Below are 17,792 nucleotides of genomic sequence, written 5' to 3'. Positions count from 1 at the left end.
GCGTGCCCCGTGCGCGGTGACGCAAGGCGCAGGCCCCGCCCCGTCCCCGCCCCCATGGTCTCTGGAAAAGAGAAGAGAAAAAAAAACTTTTTTTTTTAATTGAGGAATCAACAGCCGCCATCTTGTCGCGGAGCCGGAGCGCGGCGCGAGCGGAGCGGGGCCGGGCCGGGCCGGGCCGGGGCAGCGGGGCCGCCCGCCGGGACACGGGCAGCCGCGCGGAGCGCCGCCGACGGGCAGAGGGGCTCGGGGCAGCGGGGCAGAGCCGGCCGGAGCCAACCGAGCGCCGCCGCCGGGACCGGGAGCCGCGGCCGCCGCCGCGCCGCGCTCATTGTTTTGGGGCGTTTTTTGGGTGTTTTGGGTTTTTTTCCGATTTTTGGTGGTTTTTTAAATTTTTTTTCCCCCCTCCCTCCTCTTTCCCTCCCTCCCCTCCCCTACCTCGGCCGCGGTTCGGCCGCGGGCGGGGGCGGCGGGCGGGGGCCGCCGCGGGGCCGGGGCGAACCCCCCGGCGCGGAGGGGAGGGGACGGGGCGAGGTGGAGGGGAGCGTGGGGGGGGGGGGGGGGGGGGCGCTATGCTCCCCGAGTGACTGACTGAGCCGCCATCCGGGCACCTCCTCGGCGGCGGCGGCCGGGCGGGGGGAAGAGGCCGGGAGGAGCGAGGCCGGCAGGGAGGGGGCGCTGGGCTCTTCCCCACCCCGCCCCGAACCCTCCTCCCCTGCGGCCTGCTGCGGCGGCGGCGGCCCGGCCCGGGTATGGGGGAACGGGGGCCGCCGCCGGTCGGGCACTGAGCGGCGCTGTTGCTCGACGGCGGGTTCCCCTTTGGAGGAACGGGGAGAGCGAGCTTCACCCCCCCCTCAGACTCCCCCCTCTCCAACGATTACCGGCTCGGCGGCCTCTCCTCGGACGGCCCAGCCGGCTACCATGGCGGAGAACTTACTCGACGGGCCGCCCAACCCCAAGCGAGCCAAGCTCAACTCGCCGGGCTTCTCCGCCAGCGATAGCACAGGTAAGGCCTGCGGGGGCGGGCGGGCCTCACCGGCGGGTCCCCCCCCTCCGCCCCGCGGCGGTCGGTCGGGCCCGGCGACCGCCGGGCCCGACCGACCGCCGCGGGGCGGAGGGGGGGGGGGAAACCACCCGCTCTGCCTCGGTTCCCGGCGGGGGTGGGAACCGGCCTGGCGAGGTGCCGGGAGAGGGGGGGGGGGAAGGATCCCTCCCGGGGCGGTTGGGCCTCCTCCGGTCGAAGTTACCGGGCGGGACCCGTACGCCAAGTCCCGTCCCGGCTATAAATAGCGGTTGGGAGAGACGGGTAAGGCCTCGTTGAGTTGAATTTCCCTTTCCCGTTCCTCCATCGTCGACCACCGCTTCGTTTTCATGGTGAAGGGGTGGAGGGATCCGCCTCGGCTTGGACGCTGGGGCTGCCCAGGTGAGCGGGGTGCGGGTAGGGAAGGAGGAAAACCCAGCCGGCAGAAAACGCCGACCACCCCTGCTTCTGCAGGGGGTGGTCGGGGTTCCTATCTCTGCTCCTTAAAACCCACATGTCGCCCACAACTAAAAGCCCTGTGCAGGCAGCCTCTTCCACTGTGCCCCTGCGTGCGGCACGCTACGGAATAAAAACTCCCTGATAGCGTATTAATATTTTGCTTTTTTTATCCTCCCGCCTGTGACCCTGGTTTAAGGCGCTCGGCTCGACCTGTTCCGAGCATTTTTCCTTAAAAAAAGGAATAATTTGCAGATAATAATTTAAGTTGCGGGGTTGCTTGCGTGATGAAATGCCCAGGCAGGCTGGCAGTTGCTACCACTTTTCTGTATGTCGCGTAGCGCCTTTGGCATGCTTTTTCTTAATTGTGATGGGTTTGTAGGTAATAAAACGCATCAAAATTTCTCATTTCCAGCAAGCGCGTGCCTGTTGTAAATACGCACATGTGTGCATAAGAGCATGTGTGCGCGTAAGGATGTCTTTCAATGTTCCAACTGTTTTAATCACTGAAACGGTGGTTTTATAGGGACAAGAAGCGTGTTGGACTTGCATTTGTGTTTTCAGAGATTAATGAATCTTGTTGAAGGGACAGCGATAAGTTAATCTTGCTATGCCTGCTGTGTTTTTATAGACTGAAAAAATTATTATTATAATTGAGCTGATAAATTCTGTGGGTTTTTTCAGTTTGCTTAATCTGCATTTGGCAATAGCTTATAGATACTTCAGTCCTTTTGGTTGTTTTTTTTTTATGGCATCTTTTTCTTCTCAGCCTCCAAATAAATGAAACGTGCCAAAAAGAAACCGTATTGAGGGTAAGAATTGGCAGAGAATATCTAGGTGAGGTCTTGTGATTGAACTATGTTAATCCCTTTCGTGGAAGCGACGGAATATCATATGGAAGGCTGATATGCAAGTTGCTACAAAATGCACCACAGTAACTCAGGGAAAGCACAGTTTCTCTTTAATTCTTCAGCTAGATATTTTAGACTCTGCTGGTAGCCAGTGAAAGATGTTTGAAGCGGTGTCTTTTTTTTTTTTTTCTTTTTTCTTTTTTGAAGTTCACTTGGTCTGTTCTGGAATGCTTCAGTCATAATTACGTCCTGTTCGGCAAGTTCTAATGCGTCTCGGTGAGCTCTGTGCAGTGTTAGATACGTGAACTCCAGCATCTGCATAAAGTTCTGCACGGCTGAGGGGGCCTTTGGTCACCGGGGACGGTAAACCCCAGGTTGTATTTTGAACAAGTAGGAGTGTGTCCGTAGCGTTCTGTCATCATCCTGGTGTTCTTCAGGCAAAAATACCTCTCTGCTTGAGAGTGCAGGTGATGGTTGTGCACTTTTCAAAAAAAAATCACTTTAGGTTTGTTGCCAGCAGCTAATGCTGCTCGTTGAAAGATTGCTGAACGTTTCTATACATTGTAGCAGGCAATATAAATAGTTTGAGCAGTGATTGCTATCAAATACCTGCTCCTGAACCTAAAACAGGCCGCTTTCTTGCACTGAGGCTTAAATGAAAAAGTTATGTTGCGACCTGGAAAGTCGCCTTTGTGACCAGAGGTGCTCGGGTAGGTGGGTTTGAGGCTGGCGCCCTGAACGAGCAGTAAGTTGTGTATTGGATAACTGAATTGTAATTGCAGTCTTAAACCCGCGCTGTTTGATGCTGCAGCTTGCGTGATTGGGACGTGCTGTAAAAGATGTTGCGTTAGGCCCGGCTGTGCAGTTCTGTTGCTGAACAGTCAGGCTCCGAGCCTGCAAGTGCTTGTAACTGAACGTAGTGGTGTGACGGCGAAGGGTCTGGTGGCAGGCCTGAACATTCGGCAGAAAGCAACTGCTCATCCTTGTTTATATTTCACTTCATGCTTTGATGCGGTGATGTTAAGCAACTCCTTTTTGTCAGGGTAAATTTTAGCTGCCTTTTAACCTTTCTGATAAAAATAGCTCCTCAGCTTACCGGAGCAAAGTTTGTGCAATTGAAATTGGTCTACTTACGTTCTGAAAATACAACCTTTCCTGTTAAACTTAAGCGGCTAAATCAAATGTGTGGTCTCAGAGAAGGGAGGAGAGATGAAAGGATAGCAGAAACGTATACTGTGACCATCGTTATGTTTCACGATGGTCCCATTTTGCAGTTGCCCCATTGCTCTTCCTATTAATGAGGAAGGTTAAGACTTGTGGCTGTGAACTTAGCTTGCCGTTGCTGTGCCGTATTGAACAAGCTGACTCCTATAGTAAAATATGCATAGGAAAGATTTTTCCTTGTCTAGCCAGGTAGGAGTAGTGCTTTTGTGTACTTACTGCTTTATTAGGTATACGGTATTTTTCATACCTAAGCATTTGTCTCTTCCGTAACTGTTACGAGGCATTCTCATCTGGCGTGCTGCAGAATAAACAAGGGACTCATGCGAAAAGTAGTATTACAGTAACTTTGGTTATGGCAGCATATTATTTTAACGTTGCGTGTCGTGATTACTTTGTACATTGCTGGCATTGGTCCTTCGGCAGAATATACAGTGAGCTGGCAGCGTTCTTGAGCTGGTCTTGGTCTGAACTCTGCACACAGGTTGTGAAAAACGTGCTTGAATGGAGCAGCAGCAAAGCTGGCGTTCTTCAGGTGCCCCTTCACCGTGGTTCTGCCGGTGGCTTGCTGTCGGTCTGTGTTGCGTTGCAAGTAATGCCTCTATCTGCATTTGTTACGTACCCTGCAGCCTTCTGCTGTTGTAGAGCTATGCTAGTTCCAGAAATGACAAACTATAATTTGGGCCAAAGCAGAGGGTGTCCTTAACAGCATTATGAGTTAATGAATTCCTAAAGTAGGTGAAGTTGGAAAGAAGGTGAGATGAGCGGCTTCGAAAGTCCATTAGAGCTCGATTTTCACCTCATAGCTTCTTGTGTGTGTAGTTTTTGGTTTTTTTTCTTCCACAACTTCAGATCATAAACAGATTAAGCAGTATGGCTGCTGCTGCAAAAGCTGCAGGCTGAGATCTCCAGTAATTCACATGCTCTTTATGGCCCAGTAGCATCGCAGTGCCCGTATTTTAAAACTGGGGAAAGACCGGTCTTGTCGCACATGCCTTTGTACATGCCGAGATAAGTACACCTCTGGCTAACTCTCAGCGAGCTACAGAACTTCGCAGAAGGGAGTTTGTGTCGATACGCAGCCTGATTTGATCTTACTCTCCTGCCAAAAGCCGGATAGTTGCATTTCAGTGGATTTAGTTTTTAGTTTTAAGAGGTGGACTATCTTTAAAACAAAGTAGCTTAAGGAGAGACAGTGAGGCTTTCTAAGCTTGTGTTCACATACTTAGCTGAGACTTCAAATGGACTGACGTCTCGGTGATCCAAAACCAGATTTTGTTTGTGCGCCTGGAAGCATTAGTATGTATGTTTTAGAAGGGTTCATTCCTGCGTAGTTGAAAAGTTTCATGGAAGCCTGTTTAATCAGTCTGCTCTTGTTTTACATGATATGAGCAAAACGGGAGTGCCATTTGTGCGCTGTGACAGTAAAAATCGCTTTTATACACATGCTTTCTCCATCTCTCCCTGGAATAAGAAAAAAGGATAATTCCATTAAGTGAACAGACTGGGATTTATAAGCAGAAAATCGGGGGAAGAAATGCTTCTTCTGAAAAGATGTAGGTGAAGAAGTGCATGTAGTTGTAATTATTTCACAGGAATGTCCTTTGTTTTGTCGTACTGGCACCCCAACTAGCTGGGATGGGAAAAAAATGAGGTGTGGTATTTCATGGCTATGTTGTTTCTTAAGACTTACCATATACGTGTGATGATGGGGGTGGTGGATGGGAGATGATGATGCCAAGCAAAGATGTTTACTTTGATCTGTGTTAAGTTTGATACAAGCTGAATTTTTTTTTTTTTGCACCTGAAGTGACTGACCTGCATAACTTTATGCCTGCAGTTATAATCTGGGACAGGAGATTTGTAAGATTAGACAATGGCTACTTTATTGAGAGTCTGGCGCAGCTCATTCTTACCAATTCATGAAGCATTGCTGATAGCAGGTTATTGTATACTTTCTCATTGTTTGGGGTTTTTTATAGATTTTTCCAAGGAGTTTGACACTAACATCTGTGTGAGCAGATGATCTGCCAACCTGATTTTATGTGACAGTCCGCAGCCCTACAATCGGGCCCCTTCCTCTTTTTAAATTCATACTTGGAGTGATAATTGCATATGTACTTGGGAGTTTATCAAATTGATTTCTCCCCCCCCGCAACTTAAAATTAACGTGGTAAATGCTGTCTTGTGCTGTGGCATAGAGCTCCTGGAGAAGCCCTGCCAACAGCAGGCAGGAATAAAGGCTGTGCTCGGGGGGTCAGTCTTTGTTGTACCCCAGAGATCTCTCGATAGCTTGTGAAATGATTCCCAGTTTTCTGTTGCAGATTATTCACTTTCTGTTCTGGCTGAACGTTCCTTGGAGTCATAGTCCAGTGCCATTAATTATTTCTACAGCGAGATGCTGTGTTTCGTTATCATATCTGCAACTTCAAGTTAAAAAAAATCCACCTATTTTTGGTGTTTATTTTTATTAGAGATTTTGATCTCTGTTGTTACCTGCTAATAGAGAAGAACACAAACAAAAATCTCACCCTCTTAGCAAAATACTGCAGGTTAATGTGAAATGGGGGTGGAAGGGGTAGTTGAAAAACAGGATTTGAAAAATTCTGGGGTTTGTTCTTATACAACGAAAAAGCATGTGGGATAGCTTAGAAATCTGACACTTTCATCCTAATTTGGTTTACACTTTCAAGAATTTTTGCTTTGTAAATCTTCCTTTTAACATATGTTATGTTTTCCATCTGTCTTCTCAGATGTCTAAGATAGAGAACCTAAATCTTTTATTTGGAAAACTCTCTTTAATAGAGATGTCTCAACAAATACTATCAAGTATTCTGCAGAACCATAGTGTGAATCAAAAGAAAACTGAAACTTCTATTGTCACTGGTAATTCGCAATCATAACTCAGTCTAAATCTCTTAACATCTACTCTTCAAAAGCTTCACTTCATCTTGCCATTCCTCTTTTCTTATTCACCACCATTGAGAAATAAGGATCTTATTTGGAGCGTTGAATAAATACAGTATCTTTGATTTGCAATAACTTTGTGTGTGCATGTATATATTTTTATTTATACATATATATGCCTGTAAAGTAATCTCCTACTTCTCTGAGGGTCATCTTTAATGCTGTGGGAAATTCCTCAGGAAGACGGCATTGTCAAAAGGAGTTGCTCTTTCTAGGTGACGTGCCTCCCAATCCCACAGGTAGACATTATTTCATCGCTGCTGTTGGACACCTCTGAGGCAGACATTGGAGATAGCTGCTTTCTGTTGCACACTAAGAAGGAAAATGGAATATTAGATTCCAACCCCTGTCCGTGTGTGTCACACCTGAAAAGCACGAGCTTCTCTCTCGCTCTGCCCAACTTTACCACTGCCGGTTCTTTGATAGCTGTTTTAGTGGGTGTTGTTGATGACATAGCTCCTGTGTCATCTCCTGTGTAGTTTCATCTAATGGAGCAAAGAAACGTGGAAATTACCAAGAGACTTGAATTCAGTAAGAACTGAATGTAAACCTGTTTTGTAGTAGCTGTGAAGTTTTGTCCTAAGGTTCATAAACTCCTTTAAGGAAAGTATTAATGAGAGTGATTCAAAACAGCCTCATCTCACTGAAATTAATACTTTAAAGTAAAATAGATTTGTGAGGGCATTGGTTTTTCTGTATTCAGTCAGTTACGGTTGGAGGCTTTTTTAGAGTGAAATATATAAAAATCATTAGTTTTAAGCGCATGTCTGCTGTTGCTTCCTTATGCGCGTTTGGCTTATTTTGTGTTGTATGTTCTTGCACAGCTGAATTTGAGTTGCCAAGCAAACGACCCTTCACTTATAATTTGGTATCAGAAATAGGGAGGAAAAAGTGGCATTAAAACAAAGAGGACGGAAATACACTTTTTGCAGCTGTTACACATCATAAAGGAGACACAAAACTTGCCTGTTTCCTAGTAATCTTGTGTAACGCTTTTTTTGTTTGTTTCATAATACTACTTCAAGTACATATTACTCATTGCTACTTTAGTCTTCGCAGAATAGGCCTGTTCTGTGCTTCTGTTACAGAAGGTGCATAAAGGTGGGAACTTTCAGAGAAGGACTTGTGTAGCTGAAGGGAGTGTTTGAAGCAGCCTGGGCTAGAAGGCAATACTGAGCATGGAGGTCTCACCACCGATGCTGTCAGTCATTGTGGGGAGGATGGAGGACTGAACAATTTAAAATCTGAAACGCCTTGTGTTGACCTATGTATTCCATAAGAAGTCTGTGGCCAGAGAACGTCACAGTTAAAGTTTGTTTGTCAAGATAATTCACGTCTTTGTACGTTATCTGCTGATTTTTTTTCCAGATGTGCAGTGAGGGTGGCACAGCCTTAACGTGAAGCAGTGGATCTGTCAGTTGTGTGAGCCAACTGAAGGCATTTGCATGCAAACGCTCTGTTTTGGTACAGACTGTGCATTTCATGCTGCCTTAAGCAAGTGCCTACTATTAATTACCAGATTCTCAGATGATTCCTCTTTAAAGGGTCATCCCAAACTTAAATGTTTTGTCAGCTGTTAAAATAGGGCAACAGAAAAGATGTATGCATTTGTGATAGGATGAGGAGGAGATCTCGCTTCTGTTAATGTGCTCCAAGAACCCTAAAATACTTAGTCTTCATCAGGATGATCTTGTGAATGAGAAGCTGATGTTTACCAGTGTGGTGGTCTCCCAGCCTATAGGCAGATCGCTTGCGTCCTCTTCCTTCTGTCCAGATTGCTGCTCTTACGGCAAAGAAAATTACTGAAGTCTTTTGGTCAGTAAGTGTGTGTAGTCTGATTGCCACATGCAATGTGACAATAGTCATGTCCGTGTTGTTGATGCTACTGGGTAGGATTTAAAGTTGCTCGCAAGAGCAGACACAGCAATAGTGTCAAAATAGTGTCAAGGCAGACACCTTGGGAAACAATTAAGAGGAAGAATGGTTATGGAGAGGCTCTGTAGGACCAGAGGAAAGCAAAGCCAATCCATCATTTGCCATCCGATGCTTCCAAGAACAGACCAGAGCGAGCACTCTTGTTGGGCTGATTCTGCCACACGTTTTGGGGATTATTTTGGTTTTATTTCCCTCTGGCATCTGGGAGGAGGTAAAAGACTAGCTTCTTACCTGAATGCATTTTTCATATTTGTTTCTGTATATTAACTTCGGTACCAGGCACATTTAATGTGCCCTTATATACTACTTTGTTTTTAATAGTGGAACATTCAAGTAATCTGTGATTTTTTTTTTTTATTTATTTATTTTTTTTAATGGAAGGGTAGTAGAAGTAGGTCTGAAAACAGGGATTATTCCTGAAAGAAGCCAGTATCTTGGGTTTTTCTGGACCTTCAACACAGATTGTATTTTCATTATGAGCACAGCAAAAGAGAGGTGGCGGAGACAATTTGGATAAGTACAGTAGAGAGAAACTTGAGGTTATGACATTGCAATACACAGTGCGCAAGCGGAAAGAGAGGCTAGGAACTAAACTCGGTGTAATCAGGGAAAGATCTCAGTTTATACCGTTCTCTTTTCAGGGAGGTGAGAAAGAAGCCAGGGGCAGAACAGTTGGTCTTTCCTGTATCAGGTAGTTATCATCACACACATTAGTTGTGGTACAGGGGATATAGATACGTGCGTTTTCCCCGTCCTGACTTGTATGTCTGGTGTTTGGGCTGGTGTCGGGAGCGTTTTTAAAACTGAATTAATACTGGTAGTATTGCAGTAGAGGTTAGAAGAGAACTGATTTCTTTTTCATTAGCTTCTTGATTTGTTTGCTCTGTGTAATGAGCTTCAGTTTTGAAAAGTCACTTAGTTGCTGAAGTCTTACAAAAATGGATTGGGGGAGATTTTAGGAGCTTGAAGCTGCTTTAACTTAAGATTAAGTAGATTCTAAGCTGATAGTGTCTCTTTTGGTTCTTGGGATGCACAAAATGGATCTAATTTGATTGGTTTTAGGAACTGTGTCGCTGCTTAGTTGCATGTCTATACCCTGAATGGTATTCATCTTACAGAGAATCATGCTTTGCTAGAAGACAAGTTGCAAAGGCAGTGTGGTAGAGTGAATGCCTCCTTCTCAATCTCTCTATCCCTAAAATCCCAGCCACAGGAAAGCAAGAGAAGGCAAGTGTTACACCCATTTTCAAGAAAGGCTAAAAGGACAATACAGGCAACTACAGACGGGTCAGCCTCCCTTCCATCACTGGGAAGATCATGGAGGAGCTGGAGTGAATTTAGTGAAGGGCTACCAAGGAGGTCAGGGGGGCTGGAGCACTTGCCCTTTGAGAAGAGGCTGAGGGGCTCGGCTACAGACCTCCTGATGTACCTTCCAACCTGAGTGACTGTGAGTCTGTAAGCAAGACAGCACTGTGATAATTATTCTAATGAGTTTCCTAGAGGCAAGTACCTAGAATGCCTAATGGGGAGGCTCGTTTCTGTGTATTGATATAGTTGAATTTTGACCAGTCCACTCACTTAGGAACGAGCAAACCAGACTATATTTCTTTCTCATCCCAAATGCAAGTAGTTCAAAAGATCAGGCAGAAAGAAATTTAGTTAAATATCCAAATCTCTTATTATGCAAGCTGTAACTTGTTGGGGCTCGTCCGGATGCCTGCTATTGGATCTCTCATTTCCCCCTCACCCTCCTCCACCCAGCCTTTAGGGTCTCCTTGGCCCAGCCAGGTCCTTCATCGCTGTGTTTCTCAACCTGGTTGTTAAACATCATGTTCTGAAAAAGTGATGCTCCTTTTCTGAAAGTCAAGGTCAGGTGCATGTCAGTTTGCAATCTTTCTGTGTGTCTTGTTAGGTTAAGACGCTAATGTAAAGTTTCCTTACTGGAAATTTTATTTTTTTCTATGAATGCATTGTTTAATTGCTCTAAAACATTAAATGTGCTAATTGTCTTTTATGAAACAATAAATTATAGAATCCTCAAACCTCGAAAGGAGGTTGGGATGGATGTGGTAATTGCTGACTGCACCAAACAGTATGGCTGTTGAGTTGAGTTACCTGACACTGGATTTTAGGGAATGGTTGGAGCTCTGAACTGTTGAGGCTTTGTCTGCTGGGGTCTGGCGTGATTGAAAGAAGCCTTACAAAACAAAATTGGGCTCACTGAAATGTAACAGCTATGTTGGCATGAAAGAAAGGCACGGTGAAAATAAAATACTGCTTGTGTACTGGGACTGCAGCGTGACTTCAGTGTCTGCTCCGTGGATGGGCAGTCAAAGTTTGGGACAGGAAAATTCCCAATCACATTTCAAGTGGAGATTATGCTGTTAAAAAATGAAACGGAATTTGATAGTTCTTTGCCTGCTTGCTGTGTGATACGTTTGAGATAATAAATTACGTAAAGAAATACCTTAGAATGTTTGTCACCTCTCCAGGCTGAGCTAAAGGGAAAAAAATGGTGACATTGAAACAAGTTAGTTGATTGAATATGTATATTAAGAAAGAATCTCCTGATAACAGTTGCAAGTAGTCATACAGATGAAAATGTTCTACCTGAGAACGCAGCACAGTTTTTTTTTCTTCTGAGAAGGCTTGGAAGGAAACAGAACATCTTTTTTCTTATTCTGGTTGCTGAAATTGTCGTCCAGGAAGGCAGAAAACTGTGACACTTAAGCTCATAAAACTGAAATTAGGAGAGAGTGTGTCTCAAGTGTGGTTATCTTCTGTGTGTGAAAATAGCTGCTCAAAGGACGCAAAATTCTCAAATTAGAAAAGGACCCCTTTGGAAAGAGTGGGGGTGTTGTAGTTGCCAGTGCTTCTCCAAACCTTCTGAAAGACGTGTTATCTCTGGTTTTTGGCTCTCTTCTGTTAAGAGGCCGTTTGGTTTTATGTAACAGAGATAATGGAAGGTGTGAGGTTTAGGATCGGAAGTGCTGTGTGAGAGACGGACGCTACGAGGTGGGCTCCACAGCCTTAGTCAGCTCTACTGCTTCCTGAGCACTGAAATCAGACATATGTGCCTTATTAGGTACGGGAATCTATCCTCTTTTAAAATAAACCCCCTTTTTCTGTTCTGTTGCATGCTAGGTAAGCAGCAGGTTTGAGAGACGGAGCAGGTACAAAGCTCGGTAGTTGGAGTGGGACTCGTCAGTGTAGGTATTTTTTGAGCATTGCTTCAGATAACTGTATGTAAGGGCAAAGGCATCTGTTGATTTTTTTTTTTTTTTTTAGACTCTTGGTAGCTGCCATTGACTTTGAGAAATAGTTGAAGCATTGGGAATGGGATCAATTATGTTCTTCTCATGAAGATGAGGGGACTGAGGTTACTTTTCATTTTGCTACTAGTAGAAATGGGCCGCATTCGTTTTATGGCAGATTTTCATATGTGTATAAATATATTTATTATTTTTATAACTGCCAAGACGATCTCTTATCTTTATGGATTTGTTGCAGACATGCTCAAGTAGAGCATGTTGTATTTTATAACTGTTGTAAAATGTGCCTTGTGTTGATGTTTTTAATGTACATGACTGATTAAAATATAAAAGCAGGAAGATTAATCATTGCCTGAACATTTGAATGCTCAGTGAATTTTTACACAGCCGCTGTGCTAAGCTGTTTACCTGCTTTTTATTTTCCTGCTGGCAGAGCTGTAAACTTTCCATGCCTAACCTTAACGTCTAGCCTTCTTACAGGAGCTTAAGAGTGGTAGATTATTTTAGGTTTTAAGAGGCAGTATTCCCAAACGCTTTCTTCACTCTTTTCATAAACTGCAAAAACATTTCCAGTCCTTGGCTCTGGCAAGACTGTTAAGAGTCCAGCCAGCCAAACAAAAAAAATTTGAGCAGTTATAATCCAACATCCCATTTTTGAAATACAACTAGAAAAAAAACCTCTTCTTTTTTTTTAAGCCACATTAACATCTTCTCCCTCCACATTTTGTCAGTTTTCCTGTGCCCCGGCCCCGTGTGTGCACATGCACACACACCCCGACATGTATCTTTTGTTCATGAAATATTAACAATTTGAGTGCAGAAGCTGGGAGAAGCACCGTTTGTGGGATTTACAAAAGTTGTCTGAACAAGCGCTGTAAACCTTCAACTTCCCAGCAAGCCGGGGTTGACGAGAGCAGTTTAACAAAGGCGAAGCTTCAGCCATGGGCTGTGTCACCACCCTTCGTGACACGCAGGCAGATGGCTTTGGTTGCGCTCCAGGCTGCAGCCGCCGCCGTCTGTGGCAGAGCCTGCTGGCACGCGGGGAGAGGGGCTGCGCTGCGGGGACCCGAGCACTGGGGACTCGCTTCTGGCCAAACGGGGCTTGGTGCCGAAAACGGGCGATGGGGTTTTCATCAGAGGGGAGGTTAGAGATGGATGGAAGGTTAAAAATAGTGAAATCTTGGAAGAAGGAAAGTAGAACCAAAATATATAGGAAGAGACACGAATCGCAGCATAGCGAGTGTCAAGTGGTTGTGTGGGAAAGAGGAGGAGAGATGAAGCGATTGCCAAAAGGAATGTAGTTGAAGGTACACCAGGAATTTCTGTAAAAGACAAGCCGAAAAGGTGAACTAAACAACTGAAGGGAAAGGCAGCAAGTAAGAGAGAAATTACAAATACTTTAATGAACCTAGCTAACGAAAACATTAGTTTGTTACTTCCCTGCTTGAAAGGGAATAGGAGGTCTCTTCCTGAACTGTGGTGTATTTTGTCACGGCCAATGTCGTGCAAGCCTGGAAGGATTCTTCAGAGCTTATTGAGTTCAGTAGGTAACGATGGCAAGATGTAGGCCCCTAAAGGACATGCTGCTGTGAGCGCCTCAAAACAGGCAGAATCTAACATTTTTGTGTATATTTACTATGACTGTTTATGTAATTCACTGGTCATTACAACACATCTGAAAATTTGTATTAATTTTTCTTCAGTTAGGTTGAATTGAAAGTTCGAATGCTGATGAAATGCGTTGTATTTAAATGTATTGAGGTGTGTTGGTAATGCCTCCTAGCTTTGTGTTACAGGTTACGTGGTGTTTGGTTTTTGTTGTTTCTTTTCAACGCAGTTAGTGTGGTCCAGGCTGTCACTTGCTGAACGATCTTGTACCACTTTTGCAACCTGAGTCTTGCACCAACTTTTTGTGGTTGAAGAGTGAATTAAACTTTAAAATAATGAAGCTTTTGGGATGCCCTTCTTAGAAAAGAACTTTTGCTTGCTCTTACCTGGAAAAAATGTGATTTGTCTGTTGCTCACTGTAAGAGGACTAGGGTTTTTCAGGGCTGGCTTTGGGGGGGCAAAATAACATTTTCACACATTTCTGTTACGTTACAGTAAAAAATGGTTGTCTTAGATCACATTCTTGCGCTGGAAAACTTTTCTGAGATGTGCTGCATGTTTGAACAGCTGCTCTGATGAATTGAGTCTAGTCTGCTTACATGTTTATTAATATTGCTGTATGCACTTGTCCTTAGGTCTTCAAATAGAACTTTTATTTTCACATGGGAGTACCTATATACAGTCAAGTAACTTTCTGTTTTTAATTACATACCAAAATAACATTGTTACACAGACATCGCTTATGATGTGCAATAAAACATTTTAGTGAACCCGAGCTCCTCCTTTTTAAAAAACAAAACAAAAAACCCCACCACTTTTTATCGGTTTGGATGTTACAGTCAGGCAGAGCACTTCCTTCAAGTGGCTTAATGAAGATTTGATTGATTTATTTTGCTCATCTGGAGAGTGTGTGGATTACCTCTGTCAATATTGGGCATGATAAATGAGGGCTGGGTACTTACAGAGCAATTTGAATTACTTGAGCTGTTCAGGGATCGAGAAGTGACTTGATTCAAGAGGCATTACGAGGAGAAAATGCTGAGTTCCTTTCAGGATCTTCTGAGGTAGTGGATCATGATACAAATCAATGACTAGAAACTGATACTGAACACACTTATATGTGAGACTGGGATCAAACTACTGAAGAAGTAGTTAGAATCATAGAATAGTTTGGGTTGGAAGGGACCTTTCAAGGTCATCTAGTCCAACCCCCCTGCCGTGGGCAGGGACATACATCTTCAACTAGATCGGGTTGCTCAGAGCCCCGTCCAACCTGACCTTTAATGTTTCCAGGGATGGGGCATCCACCACCTCTCTGGGCAACCTGTGCCAGTGCTTCACCACCCTCAGCATAAAAAAAATTTCTTCCTTAACATCTAGTCTAAATCTACCCCCCTTTAGTTTAAAGCCATTCCCCCTTGTCCTGTTGCAACAGGCCCTGCTAAAAAGTTTGCTGCCATCTTTTTTATAAGCCCCCTTTAAGTACTTTTACAGCTTTAGTTGTTGTCTTTTGATCAAGCTTCAAAGCCTAGCTGGAAGATGTTCTTTGGCCATACGCAAACATAAATTACAAAGTTGAGGTAGGATTACTGGGTGAAATGCAGTGGCCTGGGATTACATAGGAGGTTGGAGAAGGTGATGTAATCGCTCTTTTGGGAGAGTAAATCAATAGGGGGAAAAAAAAATCTTTTTATTTCTACCGCCTTCTTTTAGCCAAAACAAGAGAGATTTAGGGATTAGATTAGATCATTGTATTTGTGCCACCTTCATTTCTTAAGCTTGGTACAATGTTTTGTCGAAAGTCTTGCGAAAAAACTACTTACAGGCCAGTGCTCTACCCTGTATGGTTGTATGTGCACAGCGTGTGTCAGTGACTGTGCTTTCTGAAAGACTGGAGTTCGTGTCATGGGGACCCTCGCTCGCTTTCTGGCAATATTGAGTCTTGGGTAAAGATGTACCTTAATGCATGTCATTGTTTACGACTAGTACAAAGCAGTATAGATGAATATTTTAGTCACTTGTCTGTCATGTTTTTCTCACCTGTGTTTCTGTTTTAACTTGTAGATTTTGGATCTTTGTTTGACTTGGAAAACGATCTTCCTGATGAGCTGATCCCCAATGGCGAGTTGGGCCTTTTAAACAGCAGTGGGAACCTTGTTCCAGATGCAGCTTCCAAACACAAACAACTTTCCGAACTTCTAAGGGGAGGCAGTGGCTCTTCCTTAAACCCAGGAATTGGAAATGTGAACTCAAATAGCCCTGTCCAGCAGGGAGTTGGTAGTCAAGTTCAAGGGCAGCCGAACAGTGCTAATATTGGTAATCTGGGTGCTATGGGTAAGAGCCCTTTAAACCAGGGAGACTCTTCTGCTTCAGGCCTGGCAAAGCAAGCAGCCAGCACCTCTGGACCTACCACACCTGCATCACAAACTCTGAACTCTCAAGCACAAAAACAAGTGGGGATGGTGACGAGCAGCCCTGCAACATCACAGACTGGACCTGGGATATGTATGAATACTAATTTCAGTCAGACACACCAGAGCCTTCTCAACAGTAATTCTGGTCACAGTTTAATGAATCAGCCTCAGCAAGGACAAGGGCAGGTAATGAATGGATCTCTTGGGGCAGCTGGAAGAGGAAGGGGAGCAGGAATGCAATATTCTGCCCCTGCCATGCAGGGGAATGCAGGCAGTGTGCTGGCAGAGACTTTAACCCAAGTATCTCCACAGATGGCTGGTCACACCGGACTGAACACAGCACAGACAGGAGCAATGACTAAAGTATGTACATGTAATTTAATATATTCTAGTTACTGCACTTGTTTTTTCTCCATACAGGTGTTTAGCAAGTGTATTTTCTTTTCTGGAACAGAACTGAAGAATGCACTTTCTTGAGTCTGTAGTTATCCGTTTCAGTCACCGGTGATATCATGAAAGCAAGATAATTGAAAAAGTATTTCTCATGTAATCAGAAATGAAAGCACTTGTTGAAAAACACATCCTTGAAGTTAAAAGTTGGATAGTATCTTAGCAGGGTGAATTAGAAGAGAGTAGTGTAATCCTGCAAAAAAAACTATTAGAGAAGTATTTGTAGATTGAAGGGAGAGGTGTAGCAATTGGTCCTCTTGTCAAGGACCACTGTCCACAGCTGTGCAGTGAATGTGTTTCAAATATAGAGGAACTCATCTGAAAACATTAAATTTCACATGGCTTGCCAAGCTAATGCAAACTCTGCGAAAGGGAAGGGCAGCGTCTGGGAAAGAAGTCTAATTCGGTGGCCGTTGCAGATTGAGGCAGGGAATATATACACCTGGAAGTATCTGCAGTCGTGGGGCACTGCTCTGGTCCCGTATCTGGGACTATATCTGCTTGATATAGTCATTGCTTTTTAGTCCTTCATTTTCCAGGTGTGAGCTTAGAGAAGTGTTACGATTGCTGCTCCTCCTGTCTTGCAGTTGGATAGCAGTGTGCCTCATCTCTTGTCTGTGTTGCTTCGGTCCATTTCCTTCCTGAAACTTTGATGGCAAACCCATCCTGTTCTGATATGTAGAAAAATACAATTTAATCTCTGATATTTTGTCTATTCATACATCGCTAGTCATTATCATTGTAGTTTATTAACATGTAAGTGTTAATTCATTAATGTGTTAGCAGTCATGGAAAAAATTGCCTGACATAGAAGAAATCATGTTCTCTGAAGAAATGCTGACATCATTGTGGAGTACTGTGTAGTTCATTTTAATTTTTGAAAATAAAAATATAAAAAGCATTTTCTCGGCACCAAAGGAGATCCCTTTGGTTGAGAAAGAGATGCTTGTGGTCTGAGTGAAGGTCGTGTGAAAGTGGATATAGCTGTCTCCAGCCTCCAAATTGGCTAAATTTGCTGTGTGGAGGGGATTGGTCTGCACAGAAAGAAATTCAGCTTATCTTCCATTTGTTTTTCTTTGAAATTTGCGGGAAGAGTGACAAATTCTAATTATCTGGCTTATTTCTATAAACTTATGGTTATCTAAGTTTGTAGGAGTAGATTTTTCCTAGCCACTACGCAGTTATGTGATGAAACTGCTGATTTATTTTTTTTTATGTGAACTAACTCAAGTAGAATTGCCCCGAAGCAGAGGGACTTGCTTAAGGTCTTCATTTGACAGAGTATGTATGAACCCGGTGGGGGAGGTTCTGTGATGTCTTGGCTTCTTTTAAACGAACCCACCCCTGGTAAGGAATAGGCCAGCACTCGGACAAATTCCATTCTTCAAGGACTTCAGTCTTAGCCTGATGCCAGCTGCAAATGGGATTCACCAGCTTGGGAAGGCGACCTGGACTTTCTCAGCGTATGTTCAAGTAGTAAAGTAAAAGTTAATTTGGACAAGGAATATGTTGCAAAAGAATAGTGGAAGTGTTCCTGTTATGCAAATCATTAGGGAGTCCTTGTATGCAGTGCTGTGCTCAGCACTGGTGATGCATTTCC

At 44.1% G+C, this 17,792-nt stretch overlaps 1 protein-coding gene across 5 annotated transcripts in view; it reads left to right on the top strand.

Moving 5' to 3' along the window:
* The first annotated feature begins 661 nt into the window (after positions 1-661).
* The window catches only part of CREBBP (CREB binding lysine acetyltransferase), a 99,242-nt gene continuing 82,111 nt past the window's right edge, over positions 662-17,792 (top strand). For 3 of the 5 annotated variants that reach the window (XM_076350780.1, XM_076350778.1, XM_076350777.1), the window contains exons 1-2: positions 663-1,003; positions 15,393-16,105. In XM_076350780.1, the coding sequence (XP_076206895.1) occupies positions 919-1,003; positions 15,393-16,105 (798 nt within the window). In that variant the 5' untranslated portion in view covers positions 663-918. Of the gene's footprint in view, positions 1,004-15,392; positions 16,106-17,792 lie in introns of all 5 variants that reach the window. The other 2 variants (XM_076350781.1, XM_076350782.1) reach the window with 2 other exon arrangements.

The sequence above is a fragment of the Aptenodytes patagonicus genome, chromosome 13, assembly GCF_965638725.1.
Source record: "Aptenodytes patagonicus chromosome 13, bAptPat1.pri.cur, whole genome shotgun sequence".
NCBI lineage: Eukaryota > Metazoa > Chordata > Aves > Sphenisciformes > Spheniscidae > Aptenodytes > Aptenodytes patagonicus.
The sequence above is the reverse complement of the archived record's forward strand: the minus strand, read 5'-3'. Positions and strand labels throughout refer to the sequence as shown.